At 46.0% G+C, this 22,171-nt stretch overlaps 1 protein-coding gene across 1 annotated transcript in view; it reads right to left on the bottom strand.

Moving 5' to 3' along the window:
* Positions 1 to 19,322: 19,322 nt before the first annotated feature.
* aadat (aminoadipate aminotransferase) overlaps positions 19,323 to 22,171 on the bottom strand; it is an 88,914-nt gene continuing 86,065 nt past the window's right edge. The window contains exon 15 of the mRNA XM_043703414.2: positions 19,323 to 21,782. Coding sequence (XP_043559349.2) covers positions 21,741 to 21,782 — 42 coding nt within the window. The 3' untranslated portion in view covers positions 19,323 to 21,740. The remainder of the gene's footprint in view (positions 21,783 to 22,171) is intronic.

The following is a 22,171-nucleotide window of genomic DNA, read 5'->3' as shown; positions in this document are numbered from 1 at the left end:
ATGTTATATATGAAAATATTGTGTATTATCCATCAGGGAAGAGCTAATCAGTGTGTATATATACCGGTAGCTAACAAATTAGTGTAAGTTGCAAAACCAGCTCTACTGCCACGTTCATGTAGCTAACATGAATGTGTACTCCCTTTTAATTTGGGCATGTTGTTTCACAACAGACTATCATCTATCTCAAATGTATTTGAGCTATTAATTGCTCTGTGATAAATCTATTGAGCACACTCTATTACTAAGAGTTAGTGTGGGCATTCTTCCCCACTTGATAGCGATCAAATTATTTTACACAGAATCTTTGGAATTCTCTCCCACACAGGGCTGCGGAGGCTCACACATTTAAGATGGATGTTGATGGACTTCTGATTACTTCTGATGTGCAGGCTTATGAGTGGGTGAAAGGCATTAAAGTATTCAGTCAGCATTAATCATATTAAATTGCAGGCAGACTTGGTGGAATGGCCTACTCCTGTTCCGACATTCCTAATGAGGCTGACATTAATAAGAAGGATTGGTAGTAGTGAACCACCCAGATGGTTCTGGTAGACACAACCACGTTGAGTATTTTCCTGAGCCTTTGAGCATTTTCAGCAAGCTGCAATATAAATGGCCACCCTTCTTTTCCAGTCTGGATCCAATCATCACTGCTAACCCATTGTACATAGTGTCATAGAGTCCTCTAGCATGGAGACAAGCCCCTTGGCCCAAACTGGTCCAAGCCGACCAAACTATCCATCCACTCTAACCCCATTTCCCTGAACTTGGCCCATATCCTTCTAAACCTTTCTTGTCTATGTATTTGTCCAAATGCCTTTTAAATGTCAGCTCATTCCACATGCGTACTGCCCTTTGTGTAGAAAAGTTGACCCTCACGTTCCCTTTTGTTCTTTCCCCTCTAACCTTAAAATGAAGCCCACTAGTCCTCGATTCTCCAACCCTGGCAAAAAGACTAAGTGCATTCACCCCATCCATGCCTCTCAGGATCTTATACACCTCTATAAGTTCCTCCCTCAGTCTCCTACGCTCTAAAGAAAGAAGTCCTAGCTTGTCCAATCTCTTCCTATTGCTCTGACCATTTAGTAAATTGTAAACGTCTTCTGCACTCTTTCCAGTTAAATAGCATCCTTCCTATAACAAGGAGGCAGCAGCGGGACCAGGGGGCTGCCGGGAAGGGAAATTTCCCTTTCATTTCGGCAGCGAGGCTGAGTGGGAGCAGTGAGAGCGAGGAGCTGAATGGGAGCAGTGAGAGCGAAGAGCTGAGTGGGAGCAGTGAGAGCGAGGAGCTGAGTGGGAGCAGTGAGAGCGATGAGCTGAGTGGGAGCAGTGAGAGCGAGGAGCTGAGTGGGAGCAGTGAGAGCGAGGAGATGAGTGGGAGCAGTGAGAGCGAGGAGCTGAGTGGGAGCAGTGAGAGCGATGAGCTGAGTGGGAGCAGTGAGAGCGAGGAGCTGAGTGGGAGCAGTGAGAGCGAGGAGATGAGTGGGAGCAGTGAGAGCGAGGACCTGAGTGGGAGCAGTGAGAGCGAGGAGCTGAGTGGGAGCAGTGAGAGCGAGGAGCTGAGTGGGAGCAGTGAGAGCGAGGAGCTGAGTGGGAGCAGTGAGAGCAAGGAGCTGAGTGGGAGCAGTGAGAGCGAGGAGCTGAGTGGGAGCAGTGAGAGCGAGGAGCTGAGTGGGAGCAGTGAGAATGAAGAGCTGAGTGGGAGCAGTGAGAGCAAGGAGCTGAGTGGGAGCAGTGAGAGCGAAGAGCTGAGTGGGAGCAGTGAGAGCGAGGAGCTGAGTGGGAGCAGTGAGAGCGAAGAGCTGAGTGGGAGCAGTGAGTGCGAGGAGCTGAGTGGGAGCAGTGAGAGCGAGGAGCTGAGTGGGAGCAGTGAGAGCGAGGAGCTGAGTGGGAGCAGTGAGAGCAAGGAGCTGAGTGGGACCGATCGGGTTGCGCTCTGGGAAGGTGAGTGAACTGTTATATTTGGGCAGCGGCTGACCCAGAGACACTACACGTGTAGTATCTCACACCCGCCCTCCTCCTCTAATCAAAAACAAGACTCTGTAGTACGTTGATAAGGTAGGGCTTTTCTATTTTTTTATCATGTGATTGGTAAGAATTTTTCTTTTTTTCTTTTTTCATTTATCTTATTTGATATTATAGTTGGACTAAGTTAAGCTTAAGAGTAAAAATGGCGGGAGATCTCAGACCCGTGTTTTGCTTCTCTTGCTCAGTATGGTAGCTCAGGGATGTGGCTGATGTCCCTGACTCCTTCACGTGCAGGAAGTATGTCCAGCTGTAGCTCTTGTTAGACTATATGACGGCTGTGGGGTTGTGGATGAGGTCTTGATGGAGCAGAATTTGTAAAGAACATCCAGGATAGTTTTCTAGAGCAGTAGTCCAACTTGGGAAGATGCCATACTGGACTTGGTGTTGAGGAATGAGCCCGGCCAGGTGGTTGAAGTTTCAGTTGGGGATTACTTTGGGAATAGTGATCACAATTCCGTAAGTTATAGAACACTCATGGACAAAGATGAGAGTGGTCCTAAAGGAAGGGTGCCAAACTGGGGGAAGGCCAACTACAGCAAGATTTGGCAGGAGCTGGGGAATGTGGATTGGGAGCAGTTGTTTGAAGGTAAATCCATATTTGATATGTGGGATGTTTTTAAAGAAATGTTGATTAGAGTACAGGACAGACATGTCCCTGTGAAAATGGGGAAAAGAAATGGCAAGATTAGGGAACCATGGATGACAGATGAAATTATGAGACTAGCTAAGAGGAAAAAGGAAGCATTCGTAGGCGACTGAAGACAGAAGAAGTGTTGGAAGAATATTGGGAAAGTAGGACCAATCTGAAACAAGGAATTAAGAAGGCTAAAAGGGGTCATGAAATATCTTCAGCAAACAGGGTTAAGGAAAATCTCAAAACCTTTTATTTGTAAATAAGGAGCAAGAGGATAACTAGAGAAAGAGTTGGCCCACTCAAGGAGTACTGCATTGGTATTCACTGAGGGGAGGATGGATGTTGAGCTTAGGGATAGATGTTTAATTACTCTAGGTTAAGTTGGCATAAGGAGGGAGGAAGTGTCAGGTATTCTAAAAGGCATTACAGTGGACAATCCCCAGGTCTGGATGGGAACTATCCCAGGTTACTGAGGGTAGTGAGAGGGGAAATAGTTTGGGCCTTAACAGATATCTTTGCAGCAACATGCTTGAACATGGATGAGGTCCTGGAAGACTGGAGACATGCTAATGTTGTTCCCTTGTTTAAGAAGGGTTGGAAGGATAATCTAGGTAATTACAGAGTGGTGAATCTGATGTCAGAGGTAGGGAAGCAGCTGGACAAGATACTGAGGAATAGGATATATTTACGTTTGGAAGAAAATGGGCTTATCAGTGATGGGCAACATGGTTTTGTGCAGGGAAGGTCATGTCTTATCAATTTAATAGAATTCTTTGAGGAAATGCCAAAATTGGTTGGAGGGAAGGTCTGTAGATGTCACATATATGGACTTCAGTCAGGCCTTTGATAAGGTTCTCCATGGTAGGCTGATGGAGAAAGTGAAGTTGCATGGGGTCCAGGGTGTACAACCTAGATGGATAGAGAAGTGGCTGGGGAGCAGGAGACAGTGAGTAGGAGTGGAAGGGCATTTCTCAAAATGTACAACTGTGACCAGTGGTGTTCCACAGGGATCCGTGCTGGGACCAATGTTGTTTGTGATATACATAAATGATTTGGACGAAGGTGTAGGTTGTCTCATTAGCAAGTTTGCAGATGATACTAAGAATGGTGGAGTAGGAGATAGTGAAGGGGACTGTCAGAGAATATGGATAGATTGGAGAATTGGGCAGAGAAATGGCAGATGGAGTTCAATCCGGACAAATGCGAGGTGATGCATTTTGGAAGATCCAATTCAAGAGCGAACTATACAGTAAATGGAAAAGTCCTGGGAAAAATTGACGTACAGAGAGATCTGGGTGTTCAGGTCCATTGTACCCTGAAGGTGGCAATGCAGGTCGGTAAAGTAATCAAGGTGGCATACGGCATGCTTTCCTTCATCAGACGGAGTATTGAGTATAAGTGTTGGCAGGGCATATTACAGTTGTGTAGGACTTTGGTTTGGCCACATTTGGAATACTGTTCAGGTCACTGCATTACCAAATGGATGTGGATGCATTGGAGACGGTGCAGAGGAGATTCACCAGGACGTTGCCTGGTATGGAGGGCGCTGGCTATGAAGAGAGGTTGAATAGATGAGGATTATTTTCATTAGAAAAACAAAGGTTGAGAGGGGACCTGATTGAACTCTACAAAATCATGAGAGGTATAGACTAGGTGGATAGCAAGAAGCTTTTTCCCAGAGTGCGGGATTCAATTATTAAGGGGTCATGTGTTCAAGGTGAGAGGGGAAAAGTTTACTGGAGATATGCTTGGAAAGTTCTTCATGCAGAGGGTGGGTGGTGCCTGTAACGCGTTGCCACTGGACGTGATAGGGGCGGGAATGATAGCATAATTTAAGGTGTATCTAGACAGATACATGAATGGGCAGGGAGCAGAAGGATACAGATTCTTAGAAAATAGGCGACAGGTTTATTAGAGGATCTGGATTGGCACAGGCTTGGCCAAACGGCCTGTTTCTGTGCTGTAATTTTCTTTGTTCTTTGTGACCAAAACTGAACACAATACTCCAAGTGAGGCCTCACCAATGTCCTGTACAACTACAACATAACTTCTCAACCTCTTTATTCAATGCTCTGACTGATGAAGGCCAGTGTGCCAAAGGTCTTCTTCACTTCCCTGAGTACCTCTGACTCTACTTTCAGAGAACCATGCACCTGAACTCCAAAGTCCCTCTGTTCCACTACAATCCTTAAGGCCCTACCATTTGCCATGAAACGTCTACTTTGATTTGACTTTCCAAAATGCACAAACTCACACTTATCTATGTGAGGGTGGCGGGGTATCTCCATTGTTAGTACTGCTGCCTGGCAGCACCAGGGCCCTGGGTTTGATTGCAGCCTCAGGTGATGGTCTGCGAGGAGTTTGCACATTCTCCCTGTGTCTGCATGGGTTTCCTCCAGGTGCTCTGGTTTTCTTCCACAGTCCAAAGATGTGCAAGTTGGATGAATTGGCCATGCTGAATTGGCCATAGTGTTCAGGGGTGTGTAGGTTAGTTGCATTAACCAGGGGAAAGGTAAAGTAATATGGTAGGGGAATGGGTCTGAGTGGGATACTCTTTGGAGGGTCGGTGTGAACTTGTTGGGCCAAATGGCATGTTTCCACACTGCAGGGATTCTATGTTTCAATGATAAACTCCATTTGCTATTTCTCAGCTCATTTCCCCGGCTGATCAAGATCCTGCTGCAATCTCTGACAACCTTACTCACTGTCCATGATACACCCTATTTTAGTGTCATCAGCAAACATACTAATCATACCTTGTACATTCTCATCCAAATCATTGATATAGATAACAAACAGTAATAGACCCAGCACTGACCCTGAGGCAGTCCACAAGTCACAGGCCTCCAATCCGACAAACATCCTTTAACTATTACCCTCTTCTACCAACAAGCTAATTGTGTATCCAGTTTGCCAGCTTCCCCTGGATTCCGTGCGATCTAACCCTCCAGAGCAGCCTACCATGTGGAACCTTATCAAACGCCTTACTGAAATCCATATAGACTATATCTACTGCCCTGCCCTTGTCAACCTTCCTGGTCACTTTATCAAAGAACTCTAACAAATTTCTGAAACATGACCTCCCATTCACAAAGCCATACTGACTACTCCTAATCGAACCCTATCTTTCCAAATGCATGTATATCTTATCCCTCAGCATCTTCTCAAGTAACTTACCTATCACACATGTTAAGCTTCCTGGTCTGTAGTTCCCAGGCTTTTCTTTGCAGCCCTTCTTGAATAAACATTCGCTATCCTCCAGTTTTCCAGGACCTAACCCATGGCTCCAATGATGCAAAAATATCAGCCAGAGCCCCTGCAATTTCTTCTCTAACCTCTTGCAGTGTTCTTGGATATATCTGGTCAGGACCTGGAGATTTATAAGAACATATGAACATAAGAACTAGGGGCAGGAGTAGGTCGCCTGGCTCTTCAAGCCTGCTCTGCCATTCAGTAAGATCATGGCTAATCTTTTCATGGACTCAGCTCCAGTTATCCGCATTTTCACCATATCCCTTAATCGCTCTACTTTTCAAAAAAGTATCTACCTTAGCTTTAAAAGCGATAACTGAAGTAGCATCAGCTACTTCCCTGGTGTAGGGGGTGGTGTAATTTTTAAATCATTAACTGTTGTAGTAAGCACATAGTAAGTACAAAGCCACCATTTTAGTCTTCTCTACCTTGTAGTAAGCACGAGCAGACACTCCCCCAGATTTTCATGAATGGAACAATGGAAACAGCTTTCCTCGTGGCTGAGGGACCGCCCACAACCACGGCTGTACGTCATCATCCATATAAGGGAGAAGCGGGGAACTCGAACACTGATTGGCTGGGTGAATAACCAAATAATCTCATCCATCAGGAGGACAGTGGGGAACTTTAACACTCATTGGCTGAGACAGTAGAAGGCCCAGCCCACTCCTACATGTATATAACGTGCGGGGATTACAATCTGTGTGTGTGCCTCGTGGGAAGCCATTGAGGTAACACCCGGTTCTGCAGAATTGAATAAATAGTTTTGGACGAACTCCTCCGTGTCTTTGTTCTTGGGAAGGGAAGCAGAGTGCCTGATGGGGGTCGCAGAGTCCCCTATCCTGCACAATTGGGGGCTCTTCCGGGATGCAATAATTATTGCCGGGACTCTCTTCGGCTCGTGGATCAAGTCTGATACAAAAAGACGCGTCTGGTATATATTTATACTGCTCACTGGATCGGCTTGGTCCGTCAGCCGTCGGCCAAGAGAGTGACCCGGCTCATTAAAATAATTTTGGATCCCGAGAAAAGGAACACAGGGACGAGTGCTGGGACGACCGGTTAGTGACTATACACGGGGGTACACACATTTAAAAAGGCCAGACAACTTCGTGCACGAATCAAGGTGAGAGAGTTTCTTTTTGTTCTTCCTTGTTGGCCGCGTGGTTTTGACGGTCATCTGTGAGAACGCTTTAAGCGTTTAAGACCAGGACCGAAGATAGACCATGGGAAATTGTGGTTTTGACGGTTATCTGTGAAAACGCTTTAGGCGTTTAAGACCAGGACCGAAGATAGACCATGGGAAATCAGACTTTTAGGTCCACTAAGGACAAGTCAGGGAGGACTGTAAATGGAAAAGAAATACCCCCCGATAGTCCACTAGGTCGGAAATTGAGTTTATGGACGGAAAGCAGTAGGACAAAGGACTTAAAGAAAGAGACTATGATAAAATATTGTTGTTTTATATGGACCAAAGAACCTGTCCGCGCCCCCTCGGTAGTTTGGCCCGAGTATGGGTCTGATGAAGACTGGGTGTGTCAACTCCTAAATATATATGTTAACAGAAAACAACCGTTTGACCCAGAAGAGAGCAAATACGCCGCCGCCTGGTTGGCGAGTGACTGCGGGGACCCCACAAGTCTCTACCTCTGATTCCCCAAACAGACCCGAGAAAGCCCCAGAAGTCTTGGGACGTCCTCACCGACGGTTTGCCCCCTTCTGCCCCGCCCCCGTATGTACAACCCGCCACGGCCAGGCGTCCAGCGCGGACCTCCCTCCTGCGTCGGATAATCCCGGTTCCCGGCAGGTCATGCTCAGTGAGGGAGAGCCTGCTGGGGGGGACACAGGAAGGGAAGAAGACCCCACCCCAGGCATTAGGAGATCAGCCCGAATTGAGATGCGGAGAGATCAAGAAGAGAGATTGGGTGCTGAGAGGGTTAACAATGTTGAACAGATGAACCCTTTACGAGAGGTGCCGTTTGGGAACGAACGGACCGGATTCGTAGTACAACCTTTAAATTCTGGGGATATCCGACAACTCCGTAATGAACTACCCCGTCTACTGGACGACCCCGTCAGTGTGGGAACACAATTAGATCAATTTCTGGGGCCCAGTATATACACATGGGCCGAATTGCAGGCCATGATGAGAATACTATTTAATTACGATGAAATTGTCATGATCCGGAAAAGTGCAATGGCCATTTGGGATAGGGAGCATCAGGACGGCCCTCAGCGTGGAGAGCAGAAGTACCCCTTAGAGGACCCCCGGTGGGATCATAATGACGAGGGGGGACGGGCTAATATGACAGACCTCAGAAACCTTATAATCAGGGGAATCAAAACCTGCGTGCCTAAACAGCGGAATTTAGCGAAAGCATTCGAAGTTGGACAGAAAAAGGATGAATCCCCGAGTGAGTTTTTAGACCATTTGCGGGAGTCCATGCGAAAGTATTCAGGTTTAGACCCCGATGGGGAAATAGGCAAGGGCATGCTTAAGGTGCACTTTGTGACTAAGTCATGGCCTGACATTCAGAAGAAATTACAGAAAGTGGAGGATTGGGCTGAAAAAGATGTTGCAGAATTATTACGGGAAGCACAGAAGGTGTACGTTCAGAGGGATGTAATAAGGGAGAAACAGAAGACAAAAATGATGGTGGCCCGTACGGGAAGCTTGTAAATCCACCGGAATGGGGGAAGAAGGTTATGGGATGGAAAGAGGAAGGTCGAGGGAAAGTTGGAGAGGGAGAGGAGCGAGACGGGGCAGAAGTGGGAGAGGAGGATCTTATGGAATCGAACGGCCTAAGGCGGCTGGATGTTACCATTGCGGGAAACTGGGACACTTCAAGAGGGATTGTCCCGATTTTAAAAGGGAGCGAGAAGGGATGTATGAAATGGAGCGCGAACAAATGGATTAGGGAAGTCAGGGGAGGATCGGAACACGGGCCTACCAAGAACCCCTGGTAAATTTACGGGTGGGCCCATTTAGACAAGATGTTACTTTCTTAGTTGACACAGGCGCCGGCAGGTCCTCAATCCCCCTCCATCCTAGGGGGGTTGGCTTCCAGGCTAAAACATTAAACATTTCAGGAGTAAAGGGTGGGGTTTTCAGTGCAAGAATATTTGAACCACAACCCTTGCGGCTGGAGGAGGAGGAGCTCTAAGTGGAACTCCTTCACCTCCCGCACCTTCCCTATGGGTTGTTGGGACGGGATTTAATAGTCCGTTTCGGACTACGAATAGAAGTGGGAGAAGAGGAAGAATTAGCCATTACCATGTCATACCTTAGTGAGTCCCGATTGACAGAGATAGACCCTAGGGTTTGGGTCGCCAAAGGGAACCGGGGGGGGGTCGCAATTCGACCTGTGGAGGTAAAATTAAAGCCCCAGAGCCCCGACGTCAGAGTGCACCAATACCCCATCTCTTGGGAAGGGAGGCAGGGCCTGAAGACAGTTACCAAATGCCTACCCCTCGCCCTGTTGCAAATTCGCACCCAGCCAAGACGGGATTTGGGCATCTCCCCTTACGAAATGCTGTTTGGCCTCCCATTCCATGGGCCGAAGGGAGAACCTCCCTTATTCGAGTCTCGGGACATGTTTGTGCAAAAATATGTGGTGGCTCTGGGGTCTGCTCTATCTCGTTTACGCCAACAGGGACTTTTGGCACAGACGCCGCCCCTCGAGTTTGCGGTGCACACCATCAAGCCGGGTCAGTGGGTCCTGATTAAAAGCTGGAAGCAACGCACCCTCGAACCAACTTGGGACGGTCCCTTCCTAGTACTTTTGACTACCGAAACGGCTGTCCGCACGGCCGAAAAGGGCTGGACACATTATACTCGGATCAAGGGACCGGTGCCACAACCGACGGAGGACAAACAAACCTCTCTGACAGAGGCATCTAAGGAACAGAGACCCTGAGAACAGACTAATTGGACTTTGGCGAGTTTAAAGGACTGTGTCCTCCGGCCGGACACGAGTGTTGCAACAAAATGCAGTCAATCGTATTGTTAACTTGCTTTGCCATTATCCTTCAGCTGGGTCATAGTGTGCGTGTTACCCAATTCGGCCTCTGGGAAAAAAAACAGGCAGAGGACCGTCGGTGGCTCTCCATCTCCGTTCCCGCCAACAAGCCAACACAGACACTTAGTTTAGACCTATGTGGGTTGGTGCCCTGTGCGACTAAAAGTGAACTGAATCAGACTAAGCGTAACCTAGAGAGAGAAAGGGGATTCCAGGGTCAGACGTTAGTATTACAGTTGAATGGCAAATAAGGCATCAATAGGCCTCCGGCCCCCGGGGTCCAGGCTATGGTGTCAATTGTCCGTGATCCCATCACCCCTGGGCGGAATTGTGAGCAGAATCAGTGCAATCCACTCTATCTGACCATAAAGACCTTGGGGAACAACGGGACGAGCCTTAATGGAACGATCCTGGGTATTAGGATTGGGGGCCAGGCAGGACAGAAGGGGTTGCAGCTGTGCTGCACAACCATCACGGTCATTGAAGCTGGGTCTGGGGCCTCATCCACCCCCGATGAGCAGGAAAAGGTTAGGATAATTGAGGTGATGGACTTGGAAAGGACCTTTGAAATAGAAACGGGATACGGGGAGGCGAATGCCTGGATGGAATGGGTCAAATATACGGTAAGGAGCATGAAAAAGAGTGATTGCTACGCGTGCACGGGTGCCCGTCCTAACCCTCAGGTGGTCCCATTCCCGCTGGGATGGGAGAAACATCCACAAGCCTTGGACTGCATGGTAAGGCTGTACCAGGACCGAGAGGCCTGGAACGACCCCACTTGTCGACCCTTAAGTTTGAAGTTTCCTCCCGTCAGGTCTAAAGGGGCGCCCCGCCCTCCGTCATTCACAGGGGTAACGGGTACGCACCAAGCCTGCGTCTCTCGGATGGCACCGCAATGGGACAATGATGTGGGGACATTTGACAAGTGCAGCGGATCAATTCGGCGGGTCAACGAAACTACCGGGGGCAGGAATTACTCCCACATTCATGTGCCTAGGGCAGACCTCTGGTGGTACTGTGGTGGGAGGATTCTGCGACCGACCCTGCCCCAAAAATGGGCGGGCACTTGTGCAATCGTTCAATTGGCCATCCCATTCACCGTGGCATTCGAAAAACAAGAGCAACCCCGTTCCAGTAGAAGAACTAAGGGCTTTGGAGACCTCTTTTGATGATAACATATATTTAGATGCCATAGGGGTCCCCAGGGGTGTTCCTGATGAATACAAGGCTAGGAACCAGATAGCGGCGGGTTTTGAGTCGTCACTGTTCTGGTGGGTTACCATCAATAAGAACGTGGATTGGATTAATTATATTTACTACAATCAGCAGAGGTTCATTAATTATACTCGGGATGCAGTGAAGGGAATAGCAGAACAACTAGACGCCACTAGCAGAATGGCGTGGGAAAATAGGTTGGCCCTGGACGTGATGTTAGCAGAGAAGGGGGGTGTTTGTGTCATGATAGGCACTCAGTGCTGCACTTTCATCCCCAACAACACAGCCCCTGATGGGTCCATCACCCGCGCCCTGGATGGGCTCACCACATTGGTGGATGAACTCGCCGAAAACTCGGGCATCGATTCTGGCCTCACGGGTTGGTTGGATGCTTGGTTCGGTAAATGGAAGGGGGTGGTCGTTTCCTTTCTTGTCTCATGTATAGTGGTGGCAGGGGTACTAACTGCCCTCGGGTGTTGTATCATTCCCTGCGCCAGGGGGTTAACTCAGCGACTGATCGAAACCGCCCTTACTAAGAGGGATGTTCCCTATGGGCAGGTCGAAAGGATGAACCTCGAGATAGAACAGTCTGAATCCCTCTTGGGCGGGGATAGCATTAGAGACGGGCAGCTTGATAAACAAGCTCGGGAGCTATTGGACGCCCTGGAGAAGAAACTCCCAGTTTAAAAATTACAAACCGTAAGAAAAGACACGGGGGATTTGTAGGGGGTGGTGTAATTTTTAAATCATTAACTGTTGTAGTAAGCACATAGTAAGTACAAAGCCACCATTTTAGTCTTCTCTACCTTGTAGTAAGCACGAGCAGACACTCCCCCAGATTTTCATGAATGGAACAATGGAAACAGCTTTCCTCGTGGCTGAGGGACCGCCCACAACCACGGCTGTACGTCATCATCCATATAAGGGAGAAGCGGGGAACTCGAACACTGATTGGCTGGGTGAATAACCAAATAATCTCATCCATCAGGAGGACAGTGGGGAACTTTAACACTCATTGGCTGAGACAGTAGAAGGCCCAGCCCACTCCTACATGTATATAACGTGCGGGGATTACAATCTGTGTGTGTGCCTCGTGGGAAGCCATTGAGGTAACACCCGGTTCTGCAGAATTGAATAAATAGTTTTGGACGAACTCCTCCGTGTCTTTGTTCTTGGGAAGGGAAGCAGAGTGCCTGATGGGGGGTCGCAGAGTCCCCTATCCTGCACACTGGTCAAGGAATTCCATTGATTAACAACCCTCTGGGTGAAGAAGTTCCCTCTCAGTTCAGTTCTAAACCTGCTCCTTCTAATCTTGAGGCCATGCCCATTTGTTCTTATCCACCTGCATACATTCTAATATATCCAAAACCTCCTCTGCTGTGATTATGGACTGTCTCCAAGATATCACCATTAACCTCCTCAAGTTCCCAGGTCATAGAATCATTAAGTCATAGAGATGTACATTATGGAAACAGACCCTTTGGTCCAACTCGTCCATGCCGACCAAAGGGTCTGTTTCTGTGCTGTACATCTCTATGACTCTCTATGACTCTAAGACCTGGGAACTTGAGGACATTAGTAGTGACATCTTGGGGACAATCCATATCACAGCAAAGGAGGTTTTGGATGTATTAGACTTCATGTCTTTATCCATGGTAGACATAGAGAAGAAATATTCATTGAGGACCTCACCCATCTCCTGCGGTTCCACATACATGTGTTCACTTTGGTCCTTCAGGGCCCCTATTCTCTCTCCAGTTATTCTTTTTCCTTTAATGTACACAAAGTACCTCTTTGGGAAAAGTTAGAAATCACACAACACCACGTTATAGTCCTATAGGTTTATTTGGAAGTTTTAACTTTCAGAGTGTTGCTCCTTTGTCAGGTAGTTGTCCTGATGAAGGAGTGGTGCTCCGAAAGCTAGTGCTTCTAAATAAACCCGTTGGACTATAATTTGGCATTATGTGATTTTTAACTTTGTCCAACACCAGCACCTCCACATCATACCTCTTTGGATTCACCCTAATCTTCTCAAGCAAAGCTATCTCATGCCCCCTTTACACCCTCATGATTTCTTTCTTCAGTAAACTCCTGTACATCTCCAGGGGTTCCCTTGATCCCAGCTGCCTGTATCTAAGCCACACCTCCTTCCTTTTTCTGGTCAAAGCCTTAATACCTTTTGCCAAAGAGTGCTTAAGGCCCAAAGACGACATCACTGTCGTGTTCCCCTCCTTCCCTCCTCCTCTAACCAAAGAAAAAAGGGTTTGGGTAGAGAGATGTGCTATTGTAAAATTTATTGGTAGCAGAATAGGAAATAAGGCTTTGGCCCCAGAGGCTTTGGAGAGCTGTGGCTCAGTAAAAAAGTACAGGTAACCTCAGGTAAAGTCCTTTTAACTTTCCTCTTTAGTTTTACAGCAGTTAAGATGTTATTTAGGGCAGTCCCATATTCCACCTGCAGGATGTGGGAGCTCCGGGAGACTTCCATCGTTCTGATGACTACACGTGTGCGAAGTGCACCCAGCTGCAACTCCTGGGAGACCGTGTTGGGGAGTTGGAGCTGGAGCTGGATGCACTCAGGATCATCTAAGCGCTGAGTGCTTCACAGCTAAGAGTTTTAGTGAGGTGGTCACACCTAAGGTGCAGGCACAGAATAACTGGGTGACCACCAAGAAAGGCAAAGGGAGTAGGCAGAGAGTGCAGGAGTCCACTGTGGCCATTCCCCCGAAAACAAGTCTACTGCTTTGGATACTGTTGGGGGTATGATCGTTCAGGGGAAAACAGCAGTAGCCAGGTTGGTGGCACTATGACCGGCTGTGGGGCACAATGGGAAAGGGTAAAGGTCAACAGGGCCTTAGTAATAGGAGACTCAATAGTTAGGAGGACAGATAGCAGATTCTGTGGCCGCAAATGGGAATCCATGATGGTATTTTGCCTCCCGGGTACCAGGCTCCAGGATGTCTCAGGATGGCTGCACAATGTTCTCAAGGGGGAGGGTGAACAGCCAGAAGTCATTGTGCATGTTGGTACAAATGACATGAATAGAAATAGGGATAAGGTCCTGCAGAGTGATTATACAGAGCTAGGAAAAAAGTTAAAAACCAGGACCTCGATGGTGATAATCTCTGGACTGGAGACAATCTACATGACTGGAAATACTCTGTAGGCTTGGCACCAAGTGTACAGAGAGAAATAGGATTAATGGTTCAGGCATGTGACTATTCATCAGATCATAAGATCATAAGATAGAGGAACAGAATTAGGCCATTAGGCCCATCAAATCTATTCTCCCATTCGATCTAAGCTGATATGTTTCTCAATAAATTGAGACCTTAACTTTGTTTCTCTTTCCACCGACTGCTAGGCCTTACTAGCATTTTCTGTTTTTAATTTCTACTACTGTTAGTATTTTGGCTTGGTACTGCTCAACTGGCACTTGTTGAAACATAACACATAACAAATCATCCAAGCCTGGTATATATATGATTAGGAAACTTGTTGATATCACAAGTGGCTTGTTCATGACTAAACAAAACCTTTATTCACTGCTAATTATCTGTGATTTTGATTTCCCTCTCAGCACTAGTTTTCTTTATTCATTCACTGTTCTCTCCTCAGAACATTTTCTTCTCTTAGTCATATACGTGATTATTATTCTTTTTCCCACATGGAGGATAATGTGGTACCTGCAATTCCGTCATGTTGAGCATCTAATACCAAGAAACCAAACAGGTGACGTAGAATCACATAGGTACTATGATGCAAAAGGAGGCCATTCAGCCCATAGTGCCTGCACTGGCCCTTGAAATGGGTGTCATTACCTCGTGACAATCTCCTGCTTTTTCTTCATACCCTTGCCCACCATTTCCATCCAAATAATTACCCAAATCCCTCTTTATGCCTCAGTTGAACCTGTCACCACCACGTTTCCAGGCAGTGCATTCCGCACTCTAATGAGCCACGGAGTGGGGAAGATGGACCTCACTTCAACCTTGCTTCTTTCACCAATTGCTTTCAGTTTAAGTCCTCTTACAACATTTAAAAGGTATCTGGATGGGTATATGAATAGGAAGGGTTTAGAGGGATATGGGCCTAATGCTGGCAAATGGGACTAGATTAATTTAGGATATCTGGTTGGCATGGACGAATTGGACTGAAGGTTCTGTTTCCATGCTGTACATCTCTATGACTCTATGACCTCCTCATTAGGAACTAACAGAGAATTCTCATGCAACTGCTTTGTCAATGTCTCAGTTTGTAGGGAGAGGGTAGGCACCTTGCCCAATTCAAATGGAGCACAGGGTCTTGAGGCTAACAGGAAGCCCTCCAAGTGGAAGGAAGTCTGGTAAGAAATGGAGATGGCACCTTAGAGTGGAGCTTTCCCAACACTGTGGAAGTAAATGATACATTTGGCTGGCAATCCATCACGGAGGGGAACATGTTAGCCTACAGTTATAGTCATGAGCAGCTATGCAGTGGCCAGTAGATGTTGGTGGAGAGGAGGCATTGCAATGACACGTCCTGGTCTTCCTGGAGTGCCCATCCACACCAGTCTGCTGCTGGGCATCATCTCCAACCAGCCAGGCACTCCTGGTACCATAGGTAACCCAATTGCTTACTGGAAAATTGGACTCGTAATGAACCTAAGAGGTTACCTGTGTATTATGGAGGATATCCATTCCACCCTTTACCCAGCCTTCAGGAATATGACAGTGATGGCACTGGCAAAATGATACACTGGCCAATGGCACAAAATTACATGCCTGCCTGCCTAATTCCCATTCCAGTGAAACCCCTGCCTGAGATAGGAGTGAAGGAGGAATGAGGTTCTGCTGAGCAGCAAGAGGATAAATTAGAAAACAGATCCAAAAAGATGATACTCTCCTGATTACTATATGAGCCATGAGTTAATTGGTGCAGGGTTAATAAGGTAAAGAGGTATACACATGGCTCAAAGATTGGTGTAGGAGAAACGGGTTGGAATTCATGGGACATTAGCATCAGTCTTGGTGAAGGAGTCGTAGAGCCATAGAGTCCTACAGCACGGAGACAGGCTTTTTGGCCCAAACTGGTCCGTGCTGACCAAAATGTCTATCACCGCTAACCCCATTTCCCTGCACTTGGCCCATATCCTTCTAATCCTTCCCTATCCATGTATTTGCCCAAATGCCTTTTAAATGTTGTTAATGTACCCACCTCAACCACTTCTGCTGGCAGCTCATTCCATATGTGTACCACCCTCTGTGTAAAAACATTGTCCTTCAGGTTCTTTTTATTCTTTCCCCTCTAACCTTAAACTGATGCCCTCTAGTCCTCGATTCCCCAACCCTGGAAAAAAGAGATGTTCCAGAGTCCTGGAAAGTCGCATCGTTGTGGCTATGGATAGGGTTTTAAACTAAATAGTGGGGGTATGGGTTCAGTTGCATGGAAATTATGGAAAATGTTGAACGTTATTAAAGTTTCCAGAACAAGTAATAGGACAGAGAGTGTGGAAATGGTCAGGAAACTAACTTCAGACACAGTGATTGAGGAGACAATTATGAGAATGGGGACAGTCAATGCAGGACTGAGGGTGTTGCACTTAAATGCATGTGTGTACAAAACATGGTGAATGAGCCTGTAGCGCAGATTGAAATTGGCGGTTACAATGTTGTGGGTATCACAGAGACATGGCTGCAAGGGGATCAGGGCTAGGTACTAAACATCCAAGGATACATGTCCTGTCGAAAGGACAGACAGGTGGGTAGTGGGGGAGGGGTTGCCTTGTTCATCAGAAATGAAATTAAATTGATTACAAGAAGTGATACAGAGTCAGAAGGCATACAATCTATGTGGGTTGAGTTTAGGAACTGGAAAGGAAGCTTGACGCGAGTTGTGTACAGGCCTCCTTGCAGTAATCAGGATGTGGGAAAGGACCGAAATCAGGAGATAGAAAAACTGCATCAGTTTTCACAGTGGAAGACACCGACAGCATACCAGAACTTCAAGAAATGAGTGTAGTGTCCATCACTAAGGAGAAGGTGCTGGGGAAATTGGAAGGTTGTGAATTAATCGACTGGATCAGATGTTCCGAATTTGATAGCTGAGAAGATTGTGAAGTCACTGGTGATCTTTCCGCAAAGTCAGATAAAGGCGAGCTAGTGGACATGATGTATTTGGATTTCCAAAAGACTTTCGACAAGATGCCGCAAAGGAACCTGCTAAATAAGAGCCCATAGTGTTAGGGGTAAGGTACTGGTGTAGATAGAGGATTGGCTGACTGGCAGAGTGCAGAAAATAAGGTCAAAGGGGTCTTTTTCAGGATGGCAATGGATGACTAATGGGGTCTGTAAGGGGACCACATCTATTTACATCATATGTTAATGATCTAGATGAAGGAATAGAGGGCATTGTTGCTAAGTTTGCAGATGGCACAAAGATAGGTGGAGGGACAGGTAGTTTTGAGGAAGTGGAGAAGCTGCAGAAAGGCTTGATTATGCTAGGAGAGTGGGGAAAGAAGTGACAGATGGAATACAATGTGGCAAAGTGTGAGATTACGCACTTTGATAGGAAAATTAGAGGCATAGACTATTTTTGAAATGGGGAAAGACTTTGTAAATCTGAAGCACAAAGGGATTTGGGAGTCCTAGTTCAGGAATCATTTCAGGCCAATATGCAGATTCAATTGCAGTTAGGAAGGCAAATGTAATGACAGCGTGCTTTTCAGGAGAGCTAGAATGCAAGAGCTGGGATGTACTACTGAGGCTGTATCAGGCTCTGGTCAGACTGCATTTGGAATATGGTGAGAAGTTTTGGGCCGTGTATCTAAGGGAGGATTCGCTGGCCGTCCACAGGAGGTTTACAAGAATGAACCAAAGGATGAAGGTCTTGTCAAAAGAGGAGCGCTTGAACACTCTGGGTCTGTACTTAAAGCAGTTTAGAGGGATGAAGGAGGATCTGCCTGAAACTTACAGAAAACTGCGAGGCCTGGACAGATTAGATGCGGGAAAAAAAAACGTTTCCACTAATTGGAGAGATTAGTACATGAGCGCATAGCCTCAGAGTGAAGAGACAACCCTTTAGAACTCAGGAGGAATTTTTCAGAGGGTGTTGAATCTGTGGAACTCATTGCTGCAGAAGGTTGTGGAGGCTGAGCCGTTGAGTGTTTATAAAACAGAGGTAGCTAAATGAAAAAAAAATGAAAAAATGTGTTTGCTGGAGATCAGAAACAAAAACAGAAATTACCAGAAAATCTCAGCAGAGATGGTAGTATCTGTGGAGAGAAATCAGAGTTAAAGTTTCAGCTCCAGTGACCTTTCCTCAGAAAATATTAGCCATGATTTAATGATAGAGCAGACTCGATGGACTGAATGGTTTAATTCTGTTCCTATACCTTATGGTCTTACAGAGAAAATTCCTATCATACACAGTGCCATTTGCACAGTTTCTTCTAATTCTATCACTTCAACATTTGAAATAAAAATATTGAAACTAATTCTGTTTGCAAAGAAGCAAGAACTATTTACGTATATTCTATTTTCATCAATGTAGATTGTGCTATGTCTGCCAAAGCAAGCTGAAAATTACAACTCACAGTATGTCTAGTGAATAAAAAAAGCACAATATGAACTCTGGTTGGAAAGGTCTTGAATGAGTCAAAATATTTGCTCAAAGTATCTGCAGAAGTTAGAACTTCTGACTGTGTTTCAATCTGTTTTTAAGGTGATGTGGAATGTCCTACTGTACTCGTTGTTCGACTGCAGAGAGGGAGGGTTAACATTATAATCTCCCTCACTGACATTCGCATGAATACAAGTGCTGAGAGATGTCAACTACGGTGACAGATTTCAAGTCAAACTTTCTAATTTGAATGCACTCTCAGAGTCATTGAGGTCTACAGCATAGAAGAAAGCTCTTCAGCCCAAGATGTCTGTTCTGGTCAAAAACAACTACCTAAACTATTCTAATCCCACTTTCCAGTACTTGGCCCATAGCTTTACATATCCTGCCATCACAGATACACGTCTAACCTCCTTATCTATAATCCTGTCTTATCGGACAACTGTTTGCCATAAGTTAGCTATTTGCTGAGTGATTTACTTTCGGAACTGCATTGTCATCTTTTGTTGGTTAAGGATGCGAATCCCAACTCTATGTATTCATCTGAAATAAGTGGGAAAATGAGAGACAGAAACTGCATGAAGAACATTTTATTTTTACAGTTTGAATTTGACAAAAATTAAAGTATCTGCTTATTTGGTTTCCCTCCAGTGTCAAACACAGCACTTTTGATTAATTCACTTTGAGTAACACCACAATATATCAGTAGTTATTTGAGCCAAACACAAGTTTTTAGCCTTATCAGGTGTGGTATTTGGAAGATAGTGATATTGGACCTATTGCCACTGGAACGCAGAAAGCTAAATGAGATTCAATTAAGGTTTTATCACATGACCAGAGGCAGCTTGACACCATTTATCGGAAGCAGCTTGCTGCATTGGGAACCCATCTACCACACTTAACATTCAGAACCTCCACCAACAGTGCACAGTGATAGCAGTGTGTCTCACAATAAAGATACACTGCAGCAACTCATCAAGTTCCTCTAACACTATCTTCCAAATCCATGACCACTTCCATCTAGAAGGCCAATGGCAGGGTTGAGAGTGTGGTGCTGGAAAAGCACAGCAGGTCAGGCAGCATCTGAGGAACAGGAGAATCAAAGTTTTAGGCATAAGCCCTTCATCAGGAAGGTCAAGCGCAGCAGATATATGGGAACACCATATATCAAGTTCCCCTCCATGCCACATTGTCCCTTCACGATTGCTGGGTCAAAATCCTGGAATTCCTTCCCTAATAATACACGGATGATCCTACACCTTGAGAACTGTAGTAGATCAAGGAAGTGGTTCACCACCCCACCTTTCAAGGGCAATTAGGGATTCTACAAGAGGCATCCACATCCCAAGAATATGGGATTTACCCCCATAACTCTTGAATCCTTATTGATTAAAAATCTGTTTGCCTCAGCCTTTAATGACCGACCCACAACAGCCCTTTTATGGTAAAGAATTCTGCATATTCACAACCCTCAGAGACGAAATTTCTCCTCATCTCTGAAATTTTTAGCACCTGTGGATAGTACTCTGGGGTAATTGAAAACTGTTTATATTTTTCTAGCTCCTTCAGCATTGTAAACCATCCAAAGACACTTTTCAGGAACACTATCAATGTTTGACATCAAGGCACCTAAGGTGATATTGTGTCCGATGAGCAAAAACCGTGACCAACATGAGAGGTTTTAAAGGACTTCTCAAACAGACCATTGACCAGAAACTCAAGTGGACACAGTGGCTGCAAGAACAGGCCAGAGAGTGAGACAAGTAACGTACCTCCTGACTCCCCAAATCCAGTCCATTATCTACAAGATACAAGTTGGGAGTGTGATGGAATACTCCCACTTGCCTGAATGGGTACAGCCCGCTTAATTGGCACCACATGCACTCCCTCAACACCAATGCTCAGTAGCAGCAGTGCGTACAATGTATAAGATGCATCGTAGAAATTCGCCCAAGACCCTCCGCCAGCACCTTCCAAACCCATGACCACTTCCACCTAGAAGGACAAGTAGATATGTGGGAATACCACCACCTGCAGGTTCCCTTCCAAGCACCTCACCATCCTGACTTGGAAATATATCACCGTTCCTCCACTGTGCTGAGTCAAAACCCTGGAACCTACCTACAGCATTTGAACTGGGGTGGTTCAGGAAGGCATCTCACCACCACCTTCTGAAGGACAATTAGGAATGGGCAACAAATGTATTCCCAGGCAACGGCGCCATGTCTCGCGGGTGAATTAAAAAACCTTAAATATCGACTTCTTCCCCTCCTCCTGCTGCCTGGCTGGCTGTGTTCCTCCAGCCTCCTGCTTGTCTACCTTGGATTCCAGCATCTGCAATTTTTTTTGTCTCAAATGAAAAGCAAAGGCTGGGAAATAGGATTTTTCATTATAAATGGTTTGCAGCTCTGCAGTGCTAATCTCATGCGATTTTCCCAATATTTGCGCCAATGCCCACATCGCTCATGTTCCTGGTAAGACTCTACCCACAGAGTTTAGTGCACATCGAGAGTGCACTGGGAATTCTTAGGGCTCCCGACGGGAGATTTGTGTGATACACTGAGCATCCAGCTACCAGGAGATGTGGACCAATGTACTGAATTAAGTCTCAAACTGGCTGATGCAGAAGTGGGAGGTCAGTCAGACAATAAAACTCGGTTTTCCGAAAGAAAATCACAAAGGCACCATTCTGAAAGAAGTGACCTTTCACTCTTTACACAAGGAACTGTTCTTCTGAACATTCAACATGAATTTGGAGACAGGAAGGACTGCAGATGCTGCACACTCATTCAACATGAACTTGCTTATTTACCCTGATTGTTGCTTTTACTATGGTTTGACATGAAACAGTTGAAAGTGCAAGAACATTCAATTAAACTAACGGTTTGGCAAATGAAACGGTTATAAAATGATAATCGCAAGAGGACGTTAATTTTTGATTTGCTTCGTGAGGTGATGGATCATTCTAAGTCTATCCTTTCCAGTAAGATGCTCTACGCAGATCCTTTGATGAGTGCAGCCAGCCTCTGCAAACCCTGTAAGGGATAAGAAACATGCCGATGAGGAAGCCTCATTCTGTCATTTGATATCTTTATTTTTTGCGATGACAGTGTCCCCTCCAGAGTGCCACTTTTCGACACTGCTTCCTATTACTATATCATTTTAGAAATTGTACATCCCAGAAATATTTCTAGCAGCATTTGTGGAGTAAAAGCAGAGTTAACGTTTCAGAACTTCAGATGAACTGAAGAGGGGCTGCTGGACTTGAAAGGTTAACTGTGCTTTCTCGCTCCACAGATGCTGCCAGGCCCGCTGAGATTCTTCGGAAATTTCTATGTTTACTTTAGATGCCCAGGTCTTGCTCAGGTCTTTGTGCTATTCCAGCACAGAAACAGGCCGTTTGACTGTTTATTCCAGTAAGTCA

Source organism: Chiloscyllium plagiosum, unplaced genomic scaffold, assembly GCF_037043375.1.
Source record: "Chiloscyllium plagiosum isolate Xiang-an unplaced genomic scaffold, Cpla_swu_hap1 HiC_scaffold_2, whole genome shotgun sequence".
Taxonomy (NCBI): Eukaryota; Metazoa; Chordata; class Chondrichthyes; order Orectolobiformes; family Hemiscylliidae; genus Chiloscyllium; species Chiloscyllium plagiosum.
Note: the sequence above shows the minus strand (reverse complement) of the source record. Positions and strands in the feature narration are given on the sequence as shown.